The 12122-nt window shown below is 59.0% G+C and overlaps 1 protein-coding gene across 1 annotated transcript in view; it reads left to right on the plus strand.

Moving 5' to 3' along the window:
- Positions 1-12122, plus strand: part of TECPR1 (tectonin beta-propeller repeat containing 1) — a 28943-nt gene that overhangs the window by 7717 nt on the left and 9104 nt on the right. Inside the window, exons 5-14 of the mRNA XM_010845776.1 lie at positions 58-183; positions 3417-3591; positions 3713-3813; positions 4965-5066; positions 6228-6373; positions 9115-9428; positions 9758-9903; positions 10329-10484; positions 10949-11098; positions 11187-11593. Of these exons, the coding sequence (XP_010844078.1) occupies positions 58-183; positions 3417-3591; positions 3713-3813; positions 4965-5066; positions 6228-6373; positions 9115-9428; positions 9758-9903; positions 10329-10484; positions 10949-11098; positions 11187-11593 (1823 nt within the window). The remainder of the gene's footprint in view (positions 1-57; positions 184-3416; positions 3592-3712; positions 3814-4964; positions 5067-6227; positions 6374-9114; positions 9429-9757; positions 9904-10328; positions 10485-10948; positions 11099-11186; positions 11594-12122) is intronic.

A 12122-nucleotide genomic window follows, 5' to 3' on the forward strand; every position in this document is an offset into this window, starting at 1 on the left:
CTGGCCCCAGGCGCCCACGGGCACTGAGGCCTCCTGCCTCCCACCCCTTCCATGCAGATCCCTTCGGAGGACGACCCCCAGCAACTGCCTGACCCCTTCAGTGACCTCTCTGTGGGTGGGTGGGAGGTCACAGACGAGCCCGTGGGCCGCCTATCCGTGTGGGCCGTGACCCTGCAGGGAAAGGTAAGGCCGCCCCAGAGCTGCGGGTGGGAGGTGGCGGACCGGGCCGCCCACGGAGCGGGTGGGGGAGAGGCTGCCCCCGCCGGCCTCCCGGGAGGACGAAGGCGGGCGCTCCCTGGGCCCTCTTCATGTCCTGTCCCAGCAGTGGGGGCTGCCTGAGCAGGTGGCATGTCGCTGGGGGCCCCACAGTCCCCCGTCCTGCGACCCTACTGTCCTGGGGACCCCCTGGGTCCTCGTCCTCCCAGAGGCCTCTGAGCTCCCTGAGTGCCTGGTCCTGGCCTGTCCCTCCTCTGAGCACCTGGAGCCTTGGTTGGCGCCCACCCTGGGCTGGGTCGCATCAGGCTTGGCTCCTCAGAGCAAGGCTAGGCTCCCTTCCCAGTGCCCTGTGGTGCCTCCCACACAGCAGAGTGTCCAGTATATTAAGGGTGGGTGGGTAGGATGGGTGGATAAGTGGATGGATGCAGAGGGGTGTGGATAGGTGGGTGTGTGTGTATAAATGGATGGATAGTTATGTGGATGAATGCATGGATGGGTGGATGAGCAGATGGGTTGGTAGACAGGTATATGGATGAATGGATAGTGGATTACTAGGTGGGTGGGTGGGTGGGTAGATAGATGGGTAGATGGGTGGGTGATGGATGGATGGATGCAAGGCTTTCGGATGGGTGGATAGATGGGTGGATGGGGGCAGGTTTAGAGAGGAGAGGAGCATCTTCACTCGGGAGCTTGTGATCTAGGAAATGTGATTCAAAGAAACGAAACCCACCCCTGGCCGCAGCAGTGACAGCGACACAGACGGTCCTGGGTGCAGGGATCTAACACTCTGAGTCCTCAGTGCTCTAAACGCAAACTGATCAAAGCTCTCTGGATGGCTCTGGAGCAGTCCCAGCGGGCGTTTATCAGGCCTACCTCCAGGTCCTGCTCGGTCCAGGCCGAGGCCACCCCGTAGTGGCTTTCTCTTAGCCACACTGAAGGGTGCTGGGGAGCTGGACTGGACGCAGCGCCACTGCGGGGCTACCTGGATGCAGAGAGAGGGGAGAACAGGTTTGAGAGCCGTGCCGGGTGTGAGCCAGCACTCCCCTATGTCACTCCCGCAGTCCATTAAAGGTGGAACCAGGACCTGGGCTTTGGGCGAAGTTGGGCAGACAGTCAGGTCAAACCCAGCAGGCAGCAGGAGGGGGGCTGCCCAGGACTGGTTCTGCAGCGTGGGGGGCTGTGGATCCAGCCGCTGGTTTAGTCACTGGAGGAGAAGGCGATGGCACCCACTCCAGTGCTCTTGCCTGGAGAATCCCAGGGATGGGGTCGCACAGAATCGGACACAACTGAAGTGACTTAGCAGCAGCAGCAAACTGTCTGAAGAAGCACCCAGCAAAACTTCATGTGCAAACAGGGCCCATTACATGGAACGCATGAGGGCGATGGTGAGAGAGTTATAACCTATGCACTCCAGTGTCCCTTTTCTCCCTTGGAAAATAGTGTTTATACTAAGTCATTGGAAGTGTTTTATTCATTATCATAAGCGAGACCATGTTACATATTTCAAAAATATTATAGTACTGTGCTGAGATAGCATAGAATTTAAAGTTTATAAAGTTAATGAGTAATAAATCTCACTAATAAAGAATTTTTAAAGAAAAGTTGAGGTGACAGGGTTGGAAGGCCTTGGACCCCCGCCCTCCAGGACCACAGAGACATGCCGCCCCCTCCAGATGAAACGAGCCACATGGTTTGGGCAATAGAAGCAGGTGGTTCCATCTTAAATATCTGGTTATGCTCCCTGTCATCCAGTTAAGGACAGAAAGAACATTTTGTTGTTGTTACTCAGTTGCTAAGTCCTGTCCGACTCTTTGGACCCTGTGGACTGCAGCACAGCAAGCTTCCCTGTTTTTCCAGTACTATCTCCCAGTTTGCTCAGATCCGTGTCCACTGAGTCAGTGATGCCATCTAACCATCTCATCCTCTGTCACGCCCTTCTCTTTTGTCCTTCAGCCTTTCCCGCATCAGGGTCTTTCCCAATGAGGTGGCTCTTCTCATCATGTGACTAAAGTATTGGAGCTTCAGCATCAGTCCTTGCAAAGAACATTTTGAAGTGAAGTGTTTTTCTAGTCATATCCAACTCTTTTGTGACCCCATGGACTGTAGCCCACCAGGCTCCTCTGTCCATGGAATTTTTAGGCAAGAATACTGGAGTGGGTTGCCAGTTCCTTCTCCAGGGGATCTTCCTGACCCAGGGATTGAACCTAGGTCTCCTGCATTGCAGGCAGATTCTTATACTATCTGAGCCACCAGGGAAGCCCAAAGAACATTTTTGTTGTTGTTCAGTCACTCAGTTGTGTATGACTCTTTGCAACCCTATGGACTGCAGCACACCAGGCTTCCCTGTCCTTCACCATCTCCTGGGGCTTGCTCAAGCTCATGTCCATTGAGTCAGTGATGTCATCCAACTATCTCTCATCCCCTCCTGCCTTCAATCAGAGTCTTTTCCAATGAGTCGGCTCTTCGCATTAGGTGGCCAAAGTATTGGAGCTTCAGCATCAGTCTTTCTATGAATATTCAGGATTGATTTCTTTTAGGATTGACTGGTTTGATCTCCTTGCAGTTTGAAAAGTGAAAGTGAAGTCGCTCAGTCTTGTCCCACTCTTTGTGACCCCATGGACTGTAGCCTACCAGGCTCCTCTGTCTATGGGATTTTCCAGGCCATAGTACTGGAGTGGATTGCCATTTCCTTCTCCAGGGGATCTTCCCAACCCAGGGATCGAACCCAGGTCTCCCGCATTGTAGACAGGCACTTTACCGTCTGAGCCACCAGAGAAGTCCAACGTTCCTAAAAAGGAGGGTTGAAGGTTTTCTTATCTAGCCACCCAGCCCCCTGCTTCTCTTAGAGACAGGTGTGCTGAGAGCATTTGGCCACTAGAGGGCGCAGGACACCCAGGCCAGGGCTGGAGTTCTCACAAGTCAAGCAGGTGACAAAAGAGGTCTGTCCCCTGGGACCGCCAAAATCCACGTGTCGGCGTCGCGTATTCTAGCATAGGCAGGAGACGTCTGATCTGGCTCGAGGCTCTGGATGGCAGCGGGGACAAGGTGAGGGAGATCTGGATGGTGCCCTCGAGACCCCAGGTCCTCTGGAGACCCCCACGTTTGGGCTGTGCACAGGCTGATGCAGATACAGCCGAATTCTGGAAGCTGAGCCGGCATGGAGCTCTGGCCTGACCCTGCTGGTATCCCTCGCCTCCCAGGTGTGGTACAGAGAGAACGTCAGCCACCACAACCCCGAAGGCTCGTCGTGGTCCCTGGTGGACACCCCCGGGGAGGCGGTTCAGATCAGCTGTGGGCCCCACGACCTGCTGTGGGTGACGCTCTGGGAGGGCCAGGCCTTGGTTCGGGAAGGAATCAACAGGAACAACCCCAAAGGTGGGCGGCTCTGCGTGCTGTGCTGGGAGAGGCGGGCAGGGGGTGCCCGGCTTCAACCCCCCACCCACCCCCGAGCTCCTAGTGATGGGGGCTGCCTGCACTTCCTCCTGGGGTCCGGTAGGAAGTTCCTGGTCCACAGTGGAGCCGCCCACGTCTGAAAACGGGATCCTGCATGTCTCCACGGGCGTCTGCGTGGTCTGGGCCGTCACTAAGGACCGGAAGGTAAGACGGTCCCTGGGGCTGGGTCTGAGGGCTCAGTTTAATGTTGACGGTCATGTGAGTTTTTGTCCTTGTGAGTGTGGTCTTAACTCTTCAGGGCTGCCCTAGTGGCCTGGTGGTAAAGAATTCGCCTGCCATTCAGGAGACATGGGTTCGATCCCTGATCCAGGAAGATCCCACATGATGCAGAGCAGCTAAGCTCGTGGGCCACACCTATTGAGCCCTCGAGCTCCAGAGCCCATGCCCTGCAACGAGAGAAGCCACCACATGAGAAGCCCTTGTACCCAAACTATAAATAGCCATGCTCACCACGACCAGAGAAAAGCCAACACGGCAACAGACCCAGCACTGCCAGTAGTTAAAAAGTAAAAAATAAAATTATACTCTTTAGAACATAGCCGGCATCAGTCGAACCCTGTGCGTTTTTCTGCTGTTGTCGCAGATGATCTCTGAGCTCTTTGGTGACCCCACCCCCGCCTTGCCTGCACCCCTGTAGCAAGCACAGAATGACTGTCCCTCACCAGGCCACAGCATTCCAAATATCAGAAGCAGACTCTCAGCTGACTGACTGCCTCCCCCTCCTGTCAGGAAGTGCTCATTTTTACCTTATCGGAGGCAAGTCCAGTGAAATAAGCTTATTTTGAGTTGCTTTCACAATCTCTTTTCTTCTTGCTTCCACTATCTCTCATCCCAGGGCATCTTTTCTTTCTTTTTTAAAAGAATCATTTATTTTTTCTGTGTTGGGTCTCGGTTGTTGGGGCTTTCCTCCAGTTGCAGGGAGTGAGGGTTGCCCCCCAGCCGCAGTGCGCGGGCCTCTCACTGAAGGGGCTTCCCTTGTTGCAGAGCCCGGCGCGGTGCGGCTCTAGAGACAGGCTCAGTGGTTGTGGCACTCGGGCCTAGTTGCTCTGCGGCAGGTAGGCCCTCCTGGATCAGGGATCACATCTGTGTCCTGTGCGTTGGCAGGGGGATTCTTCACCACTGAGCCACCAGGGAGGCCCAAGGGCATCCTTTCTGAATGGTGTGCTGTGCTCATCTGTGGCCTGAACCAAAGGACCAAATTACTCATTTATTCTTCCTGAGACTTTAAAGAAAGAAAAAAAACCCTTCCATTTGAGTGGCACTCCAGGGGGGTGTGTTTATTTCTGATTTCCCAGGTTTGGTTCCGAAGAGGTGTCAACTCTCACAATCCCTGTGGCACCAGCTGGATCGAGATGTTTGGAGAAATGATGATGGTGAACGTGGGCCTGAATGACCAGGTGTGTGTGGTTCTGAGCCGTGGTCGGCGGGGGCAGCCTCAGAGCGGGTGCTCCCTGCTCCCCACTGTCCCTTTCCACTAGGCCTGCTCGTGAGGCCGCTAGGGGAGGGGGCTAGGGCCGGCACACACTGCAAGCCCACGAGGGCAGCTGGGGGGCCGATTCTGGCTGAGCCCCAGAGCACAGATCTGGGCAGGGCGTTCACCCTGGAGACTGGGAAGCGTGCTAAGAGGTATTTGCGCACAGGTAAAGGGCAAAACATTTTCCAACTCTAGCAGCGGTGTCTCGCCAGCATCACGAGCACCACAAGCATGGTCCTACAGGGTAGCCTCCTCCTCGTAGACAGAGGTTTGGCTACTTTTAAGACTTGAGGGTGCGGGTGACGCCTTTCCCGTTGCTCTAAAAGCGCTTCCGGGGTGCAGGGGTGGCAGCCTTTCCTGTGCCCACTCACCCTCCTCACCCGCCCTGGTGGGCTGGGCACAATGGGCAGGGGCGAGGTGGGCGCTAGCTGGTGCCCACGGGCCTGATCACAGAGGCCATGGGCCATGACCAAGTGACAGAGATGCTATGATCTCCACAGCAAGGTCTCCTGGGGCCACGGCTCTGCCTTCGGGCACCCCCAGAGCCAGGGCCCCTTCTCTGGGCCCCTCAGCTACCCACGTACCCACCTTCCTCAGCGCCCAAAGATAGAGGGCAGGAGGCTTGCTTGGCCATCTTCCCCCTAAAAATGAGATTGGAATCAAGAAGGCTATTTTGCCGCTTCAGAAAGACCAGGAGCATCCTCTGGGTTCACTTGGGGAGCAGCTTCGTTCTCACAAAATGCCACACGGAGGATGGGGACACGGGTGGGAGTCCATCCCCACGCAGCGCCCACCAGCACTGGCACCTCTGTGGACCCTGGTGCCCCAAAGCCCTGAGTCGGCCTGAGGTTGTGGAGCCAGGCAGGGGTCCCTGCTTCCCTAGGACTTGGAGCTGCACCCGCCCCGGCCCCTCTGGCCTCTGCTTCCTGCATCCGAGTCCTGTACTCGGCACACAGCCCCCAGGCCCTTCCCAGGAACACTCCGAGATGTGTCCTAGACCCGGGGTGCTCGCCCCACGCGGTCCCCCCACCCCCCACAGGAAGGGGGCTCCGCACCGCCCACTCAGCAGTACCTCTCTGTGCAGGTCTGGGGCATCGGCTGTGTGGACCGGGCCCTGTACTTCCGTCAGGGCGTCACCCAGAGCGAGCTCAGCGGGAAGACGTGGAAGGTTATCGTTGCCGGCCGGGAGGGCGACCGCTCGCTGTCCGGCAGCTCCTTCAGCCTCCACAGGTGACGCTGACGGGCTTGGCAGGCCGGGCTGGGCAGGCAGGGTGGGAGGAGGCAGGAGGGCGTCAGGCCGGACCCGTGGCAACCTGCGGCAGTGGGCCTCCTCCCCTCCTGGGCCGGGGTCCTACCGGGCCCAAGGGCAAGCGCTGTGCGTGGGAGGCGGGAGTGGGCAGCTTGGCGAGGCCAGGGCGTCCGTCCATACGGGGCTTGGGGCTGTCCCGAGTGGGCTGGCTGTTGGTCTCAAAGCCTCAGGGTCTGGGCGAGAAAAGGCTTCCTTTCCCGGGATGCTCAGGCCCTGTGTCCGAGGAGAGGAGAGCAGGAAGGAAGGTGAAGGGTCTCTAAGCAGGAGGCGAGGCCTGGGACTGAGCCCAGAACTCCTGGAGGCCTAACTCCCTGGGATCCCCACGCCCAGCCCTCAGAGCTTCCTTTTCGAGGTTCTGCTTTTCTCGCAAGGTCCCAGGTGTGCCCGGCCCTAGCTCTGGGGACCACGCCCTGGGCTCCCTGGGGTTAGAGGGGGGACACGGCCCAGTCCTGCCCGCTGACCAGGGGAACGCTGGCAGGTGACCCAGCGCCTCAGCCGGCACCGCCTCTGCTCTGTGACAGGGGCTGCCCGCGATCCTGTCTGCAGCTTGGGCCCCCTCAGACGCTGGTCTCCACCCTCCGCTCCCCTAGCTCAGCGGTCAGCACTCGGCTGCACCGGCAGCCTAGAGGGGCCAGGAGGCTGGCCAGGGGGGGGTTACCTGCGGGTTGCAGCTCTTCAGCCAGTAGTTTTCTAAGTGGTCAGCACATTGGAATCAGCTGAGAACTTCCAAAACCATTGATGCCAGATCTTTGTGACCTTGGGTTTGGCAACGGCCTCTTAAATATGACACCCAAAGCACGAGAAACTAAAGGAAACATAGATAAGTCAGAGTTCATCAACATTAAGAAAATTCTGTGCCTCTAAGGACACTTCTGGAGAAGGAAATGGCACCCCACTCCAGTACTCTTGCCTGGAAAATCCCATGGACAGAGGAGCCTGGTAGGCTACAGTCTATGGGGTTGCAAAGAGTCGGACACGACTGAGCGACTTCACTTCAGGACACTTCAAGAAAATGAAAAAATCGAAAGGATGGGAGAAAATACTGGAAATCATATATTTGACAAGGCTTACTATCTAGAATACATAAAGGGCTCTTGCAACTCAACAACAGATAAAAACAACTGCAAAGGGCCAAGGGGGGACTTCCCTGGAGCTCCCACAGCTAAGGATCTACCCTGCAGTGCCCTTCTTTTCTTGGTTGAGGAACTAGGATCCCACGTGCCACAACTAGAGAGTCCATGAGACACAAAGAAAGATCCCAAAACGAAGGTTTCGCGTGCCGCAACCAATGCCCAATGCAGCCAGATACATAAACGCGTATTTTTAAAAACAGAGTGTGCGTGCCACAATGAGGATCAAAGGTCCCACGCGCCTCAACTAAGGCCCAAGGCACCAAATAAACGAAAAGAAAAAGCAGGGAGGAGAAAGACTTGAACAGATGCTTCTGCATAGTAGGTACGTGAGTGGCCACAAGCAGAGGAAAAGATGCCTGACGTCACGAGGCATGAGGGAAACACAAACAAAACCACATTACAAAGACAAAACGAAACACGTTGGATACCACTTCACACCCACCAGAACAGCTATAATCAAAAGCAGAGACAGAATCAGTGTGGCCAGGATGTGGAGAAACCAGCACCCTCCTGCCCTGCACTGCTGGGGGTGTGAACGACGCGGCGGCCACTTTGGAGAACAGCGTGGCAGCTCCTCGCGAGGCTAACCACGGAGCTACCACAGGACCCAGCAGTTTCAGCCCCAGAAAGAGGCCCAGAAGAACCGAACAGACATTTAAGCAAAAGTTTGTTCACGAATATTTATCGCAGCACGGATGAGCTTCCCAGGGGTTGCTAGTGGTAAGGAATTCGCCTGCCAATGCAGGAGACGCAGGTTCGATCCCCAGGTCAGGAAGATCCCCTGGAGAAGGAAATGACAACCCACTCCAGTGTTCTCATCTGGAGAATCCCGTGGACAGGGGAGCTTGGTGGGCTAGAGCCCGTGGGGTCGCAAAGAGTTGGACACGCCTGAGCGACTGACGCACCCCTTATACTCACAATAGCCAAAATGTGGAAACAACTCAAATGTCTGTCAGTGGAAGAATTGATGGATAAAACAGTGTATCCATACAATGGAATATTATCTAACAATAAGAAGGAATGAAGAGCTGACACCCGCTACAGCACAGATGACCCTTGCCATCATTAAACTAAGCGGCGGTGGTCACAAAAGGCCACAGTCTGACCATGCCATGAGTGTGAAGTGTCAGGGACAGGCGGGTCCATGGAGACTTCGAGCCGGCTAGGGGGAAAAGAGGAGAGTGGAGAGGGCCTCTTTAATGGCTACAGAGTTTACATCCGGGGCAGTGAGGTTCTGGAAGTTGGTTGTGGTTCCACAACACTGCAAATGTACATGATGCCACTGCATTTTATAATTTTAAATGGTACATTTTACATCCCTCAATAAAAAAGCCACAACGCTGCCAGATCTCCACCCAAGATACATTGGTTTGGTTGGTCCGGGTGTGACGCAGAGACCTTTCCAAGTTCCTGGGGTTCCTGCTCCCTGGGGAGAAGGTTTTGGTGTCTGTGGCAAAGAGGCAGTGATTTGCCCAGGGGGTCCCACAGTATGTGTCCAAGGGAGTCACAGGTTGCCCCCTTCCTTCCAGCGCCGGCTGCTTCTTTGGCAACGAAGTGAGGGGCAGTGCTGAGTCCTGTGGTCCCGGCGATACGGATGCCTCCTGGGAGGTCCCCGGCCCTGCCTCCAGCCCAGCTGGGCTGCGTGGGAAGGAGTCCTGGAAAGGGCCCAGCCACGCAACTGCCAACTTTCCGGAGGCCACCGACCTCTCCTCGCTGAGGCTCCTCCCGCTAGGCCTGGAGGAGCCGGACAGCGCCGACTGCCACGCACTGTGGGCCTGGGTGTCCGGCGGAGGCTGTGCCGTGGAGGCCCACACCACACTGAAGTGGTTCACCACCCAGTCGGGTAAGTGCAGCCGCCCAGCGCCACGGACGTGACCCGGGGGCATCTGGAGCAAGCCTGGCGCCCCCACCGTGCTCAGCCCGTCTTTCTGGAGCCTTCCGCGACCAGTCGGGCAGTCAAAAGGAAGGGCATTGGCCTGGCACCCCTCTCCTCCCCGTCCCAGCAGGGGCGGCTGTCCCAGGCTGACGTGGGGGGACACCAGCTTCCCTACAAGGGTGAATGTCGGCAGGGAGGGCTCACAGGACATTTCACAGAGATGCTAGCCTAGCCTTCCGGAAAGAAAGGGCTGAGGCTGGCCTGCCGCCCGGCACTGAGGCTGTGCTGGCCGGCAGGCCTGTGCCCCTCGGTGCAGACGCTCTCGCTGTCCATCACACCGGCCCAGACGGCCGCCTGGCGGAAGCAGATCTTCCAGCAGCTCACGGAAAGGACCAAGCGGGAGCTGGAGAACTTCCAGCACTACGAGCAAGCGGTGGAGCAGGTGCGCAACGCTCGGGGCACTTCCTCCAGCAGGCATCCATTAAGTGCCTGCTGCACGCCTGCCCCGAGGAGAGTTGTACGCGGCCTCACCATGCTCCCAGCACAGAGGACCTGGCCCCGTCTTGGCTGGTGTGGGTCCCCGCGTTGGGCACAGAACCGCCCGGGGCCTCAGTTTCCCCACCCTGTGCAGAGGGTAGTGGGGTGCTGACCCCCAGACTCACAGAACCTGCTGGCTGGGGGCCTGGCTCCGGGCGGGTGTCTGATGGTGTCACTTCTGTTCTTAGGGTGAAGTGGGGGGGGGCCAGCGCCCCCTGAGGCAACGAAGGGAGCAGGGTGGCCCTGGGGTGCTGGGTGCAGGGCTGGAGTGTTGGGGCCCCCGGGGCCGGCCTGTGACTCCGTACCCCTGTGCTCCCGGCTCTGCCCTAGTCTGTGTGGGTGAAGACTGGGGCCCTGCAGTGGTGGTGTGACTGGAAACCCCACAAGTGGATGGATGTCCACGTGGCCCTGGAGCAGCTCACGGGCCATGACGGGGCTCAGGACAGCATCCTCTTCATCTACTACGTGGTCCATGAGGAGAAGAAGGTGGTGGGGGTGTTGTGGAGGGGCTGGGGAGGTGGGGGGTGTCTGGGGAGGGGCGAGGTACGGGGGGGGTGTCTAGGGGAGAATGGGGTGGGGTGTCTAGGGGAGGGGGAGGTGCGTGGGGGGTGGTGCCGTGTGTAGGGGAGGGGTCTTCCAGGGAAGGGAGCTGGTGGCCGCATCCTGGGCAGTGGGGGCATAATGTGCCGGCCCTCCAGTTCCAGAGGAGGGAGCAGGTTCTGGAGGCAGAGTCAAACTCCCACCAGGGCTGGGGTTTGAACCAAATCAATCCAGTCCTAAACATCAAAAAGGTCACTCAGGTTTCTGCTCAGGAGCGAGCCCCCACAGTGGCCGTGCCTCCCACTGCGCACGGAGCCCCATCGTTCTGGGGCCCCCAAGGCCCTCTGTCCCTGTTCCCCCACGGCGCCGGGCTCCACCCAGGGTCCCGCTGACCCCCGCTCTGCATGCAGTACATCCACGTGTTCCTCAACGAGGTGACGGCGCTGGTCCCCGTGTTCAGTGAGGCCAAGCACTCCTTCGCCCTGTACACCCCCGAGAGACCGCGGCAGAGGTGGCCCGTGCGCCTGGCCGCTGCCACCGAGCAGGACATGAGTGACTGGGTGAGCGGGCGGGGGTCCCTTGGGCGGGGGCGGGGGCCGCCATCTTGGGGCCAGCCCGGTCTCGCTGACCCGCCTGCCCCCTCGCCAGCTCACCCTGCTCAACCTGTCCTGCTGCGAGAGCCGGAGGATGCACGGCCGCCCCTCCCCACAGGCCATCTGGTCCGTCACCTGCAAGGGGGACATCTTTGTGAGCGAGCCCAGTCCGGACCTCGAGGGCCTTGAGCGCCGGCTGCCCTGCGACCAGATGTGGGTGGGCTGCACCCGACTGGGCTGGGGGCTGAGGGCTGGGGCCTGGCCTGACCCCAGATGTGGGTTCCCACCGGCCCGACCTGTGCGAGGACCCCAAGGGGGCATCAAGAACATGGCAGGGCTTGGGGGTGAGGCAGGTGTGGCCCCCCCCGAGGGGGACAGTGTGAGCAGAGTCCTGGGACACAGGGCTCCGGTCCTGCCGCTGCCCCCCGTCACCCAGAGCGCACGAGGACTGGGGGCACATGGGTGAGGCCGGGGCCCCACACAGGAGGGAGAGGGCATGTCCGCTCGCCCTCTGCTTGTCCGCTCCTGGTGGCCCTGTGTGCCCGGGGCCCAGACGAGCCCCCCTGCTGACAGTGCAGGGCCTCCGCCCTCAGGAGGCGACCTGGGTGGCCACACCCCCCACATCTGGGAGACCATGCCGGCCCATGCGGTGGCTCACTCTGCTCTGCCATGACCCGCCCCGACCGGGGGGTGGAACTCAGGGTGCCGACCTCAGCTCCCCACAACCGTCCCCGTTACCCACACAGCTCCACGGACAGGGACTCCTGAAGGCCCTGCCCACCGCAGGCCTGACCGGCTCCTGCTCCCGCTCTGGGCCCCCTTAGCTGGTTAATCCCCCTGGGGAAGCCGAGCAGGTTCCCTCGTTCTCAGTCGCGTCCGTCACTGGAGACCAAAGCTGAGTCAAACGGGAGCCGTGGCGGGCCGCGGAGGGAGGGGACGAGGATGGAGAGGCCTGCTGGAAGTGTCCCCCTCTCCTCACGCTGCAGGGTCT

The sequence above is a fragment of the Bison bison genome, unplaced genomic scaffold (genome assembly GCF_000754665.1).
Source record: "Bison bison bison isolate TAMUID 2011002044 unplaced genomic scaffold, Bison_UMD1.0 scf7180017864223, whole genome shotgun sequence".
Lineage (NCBI taxonomy): Eukaryota > Metazoa > Chordata > Mammalia > Artiodactyla > Bovidae > Bison > Bison bison.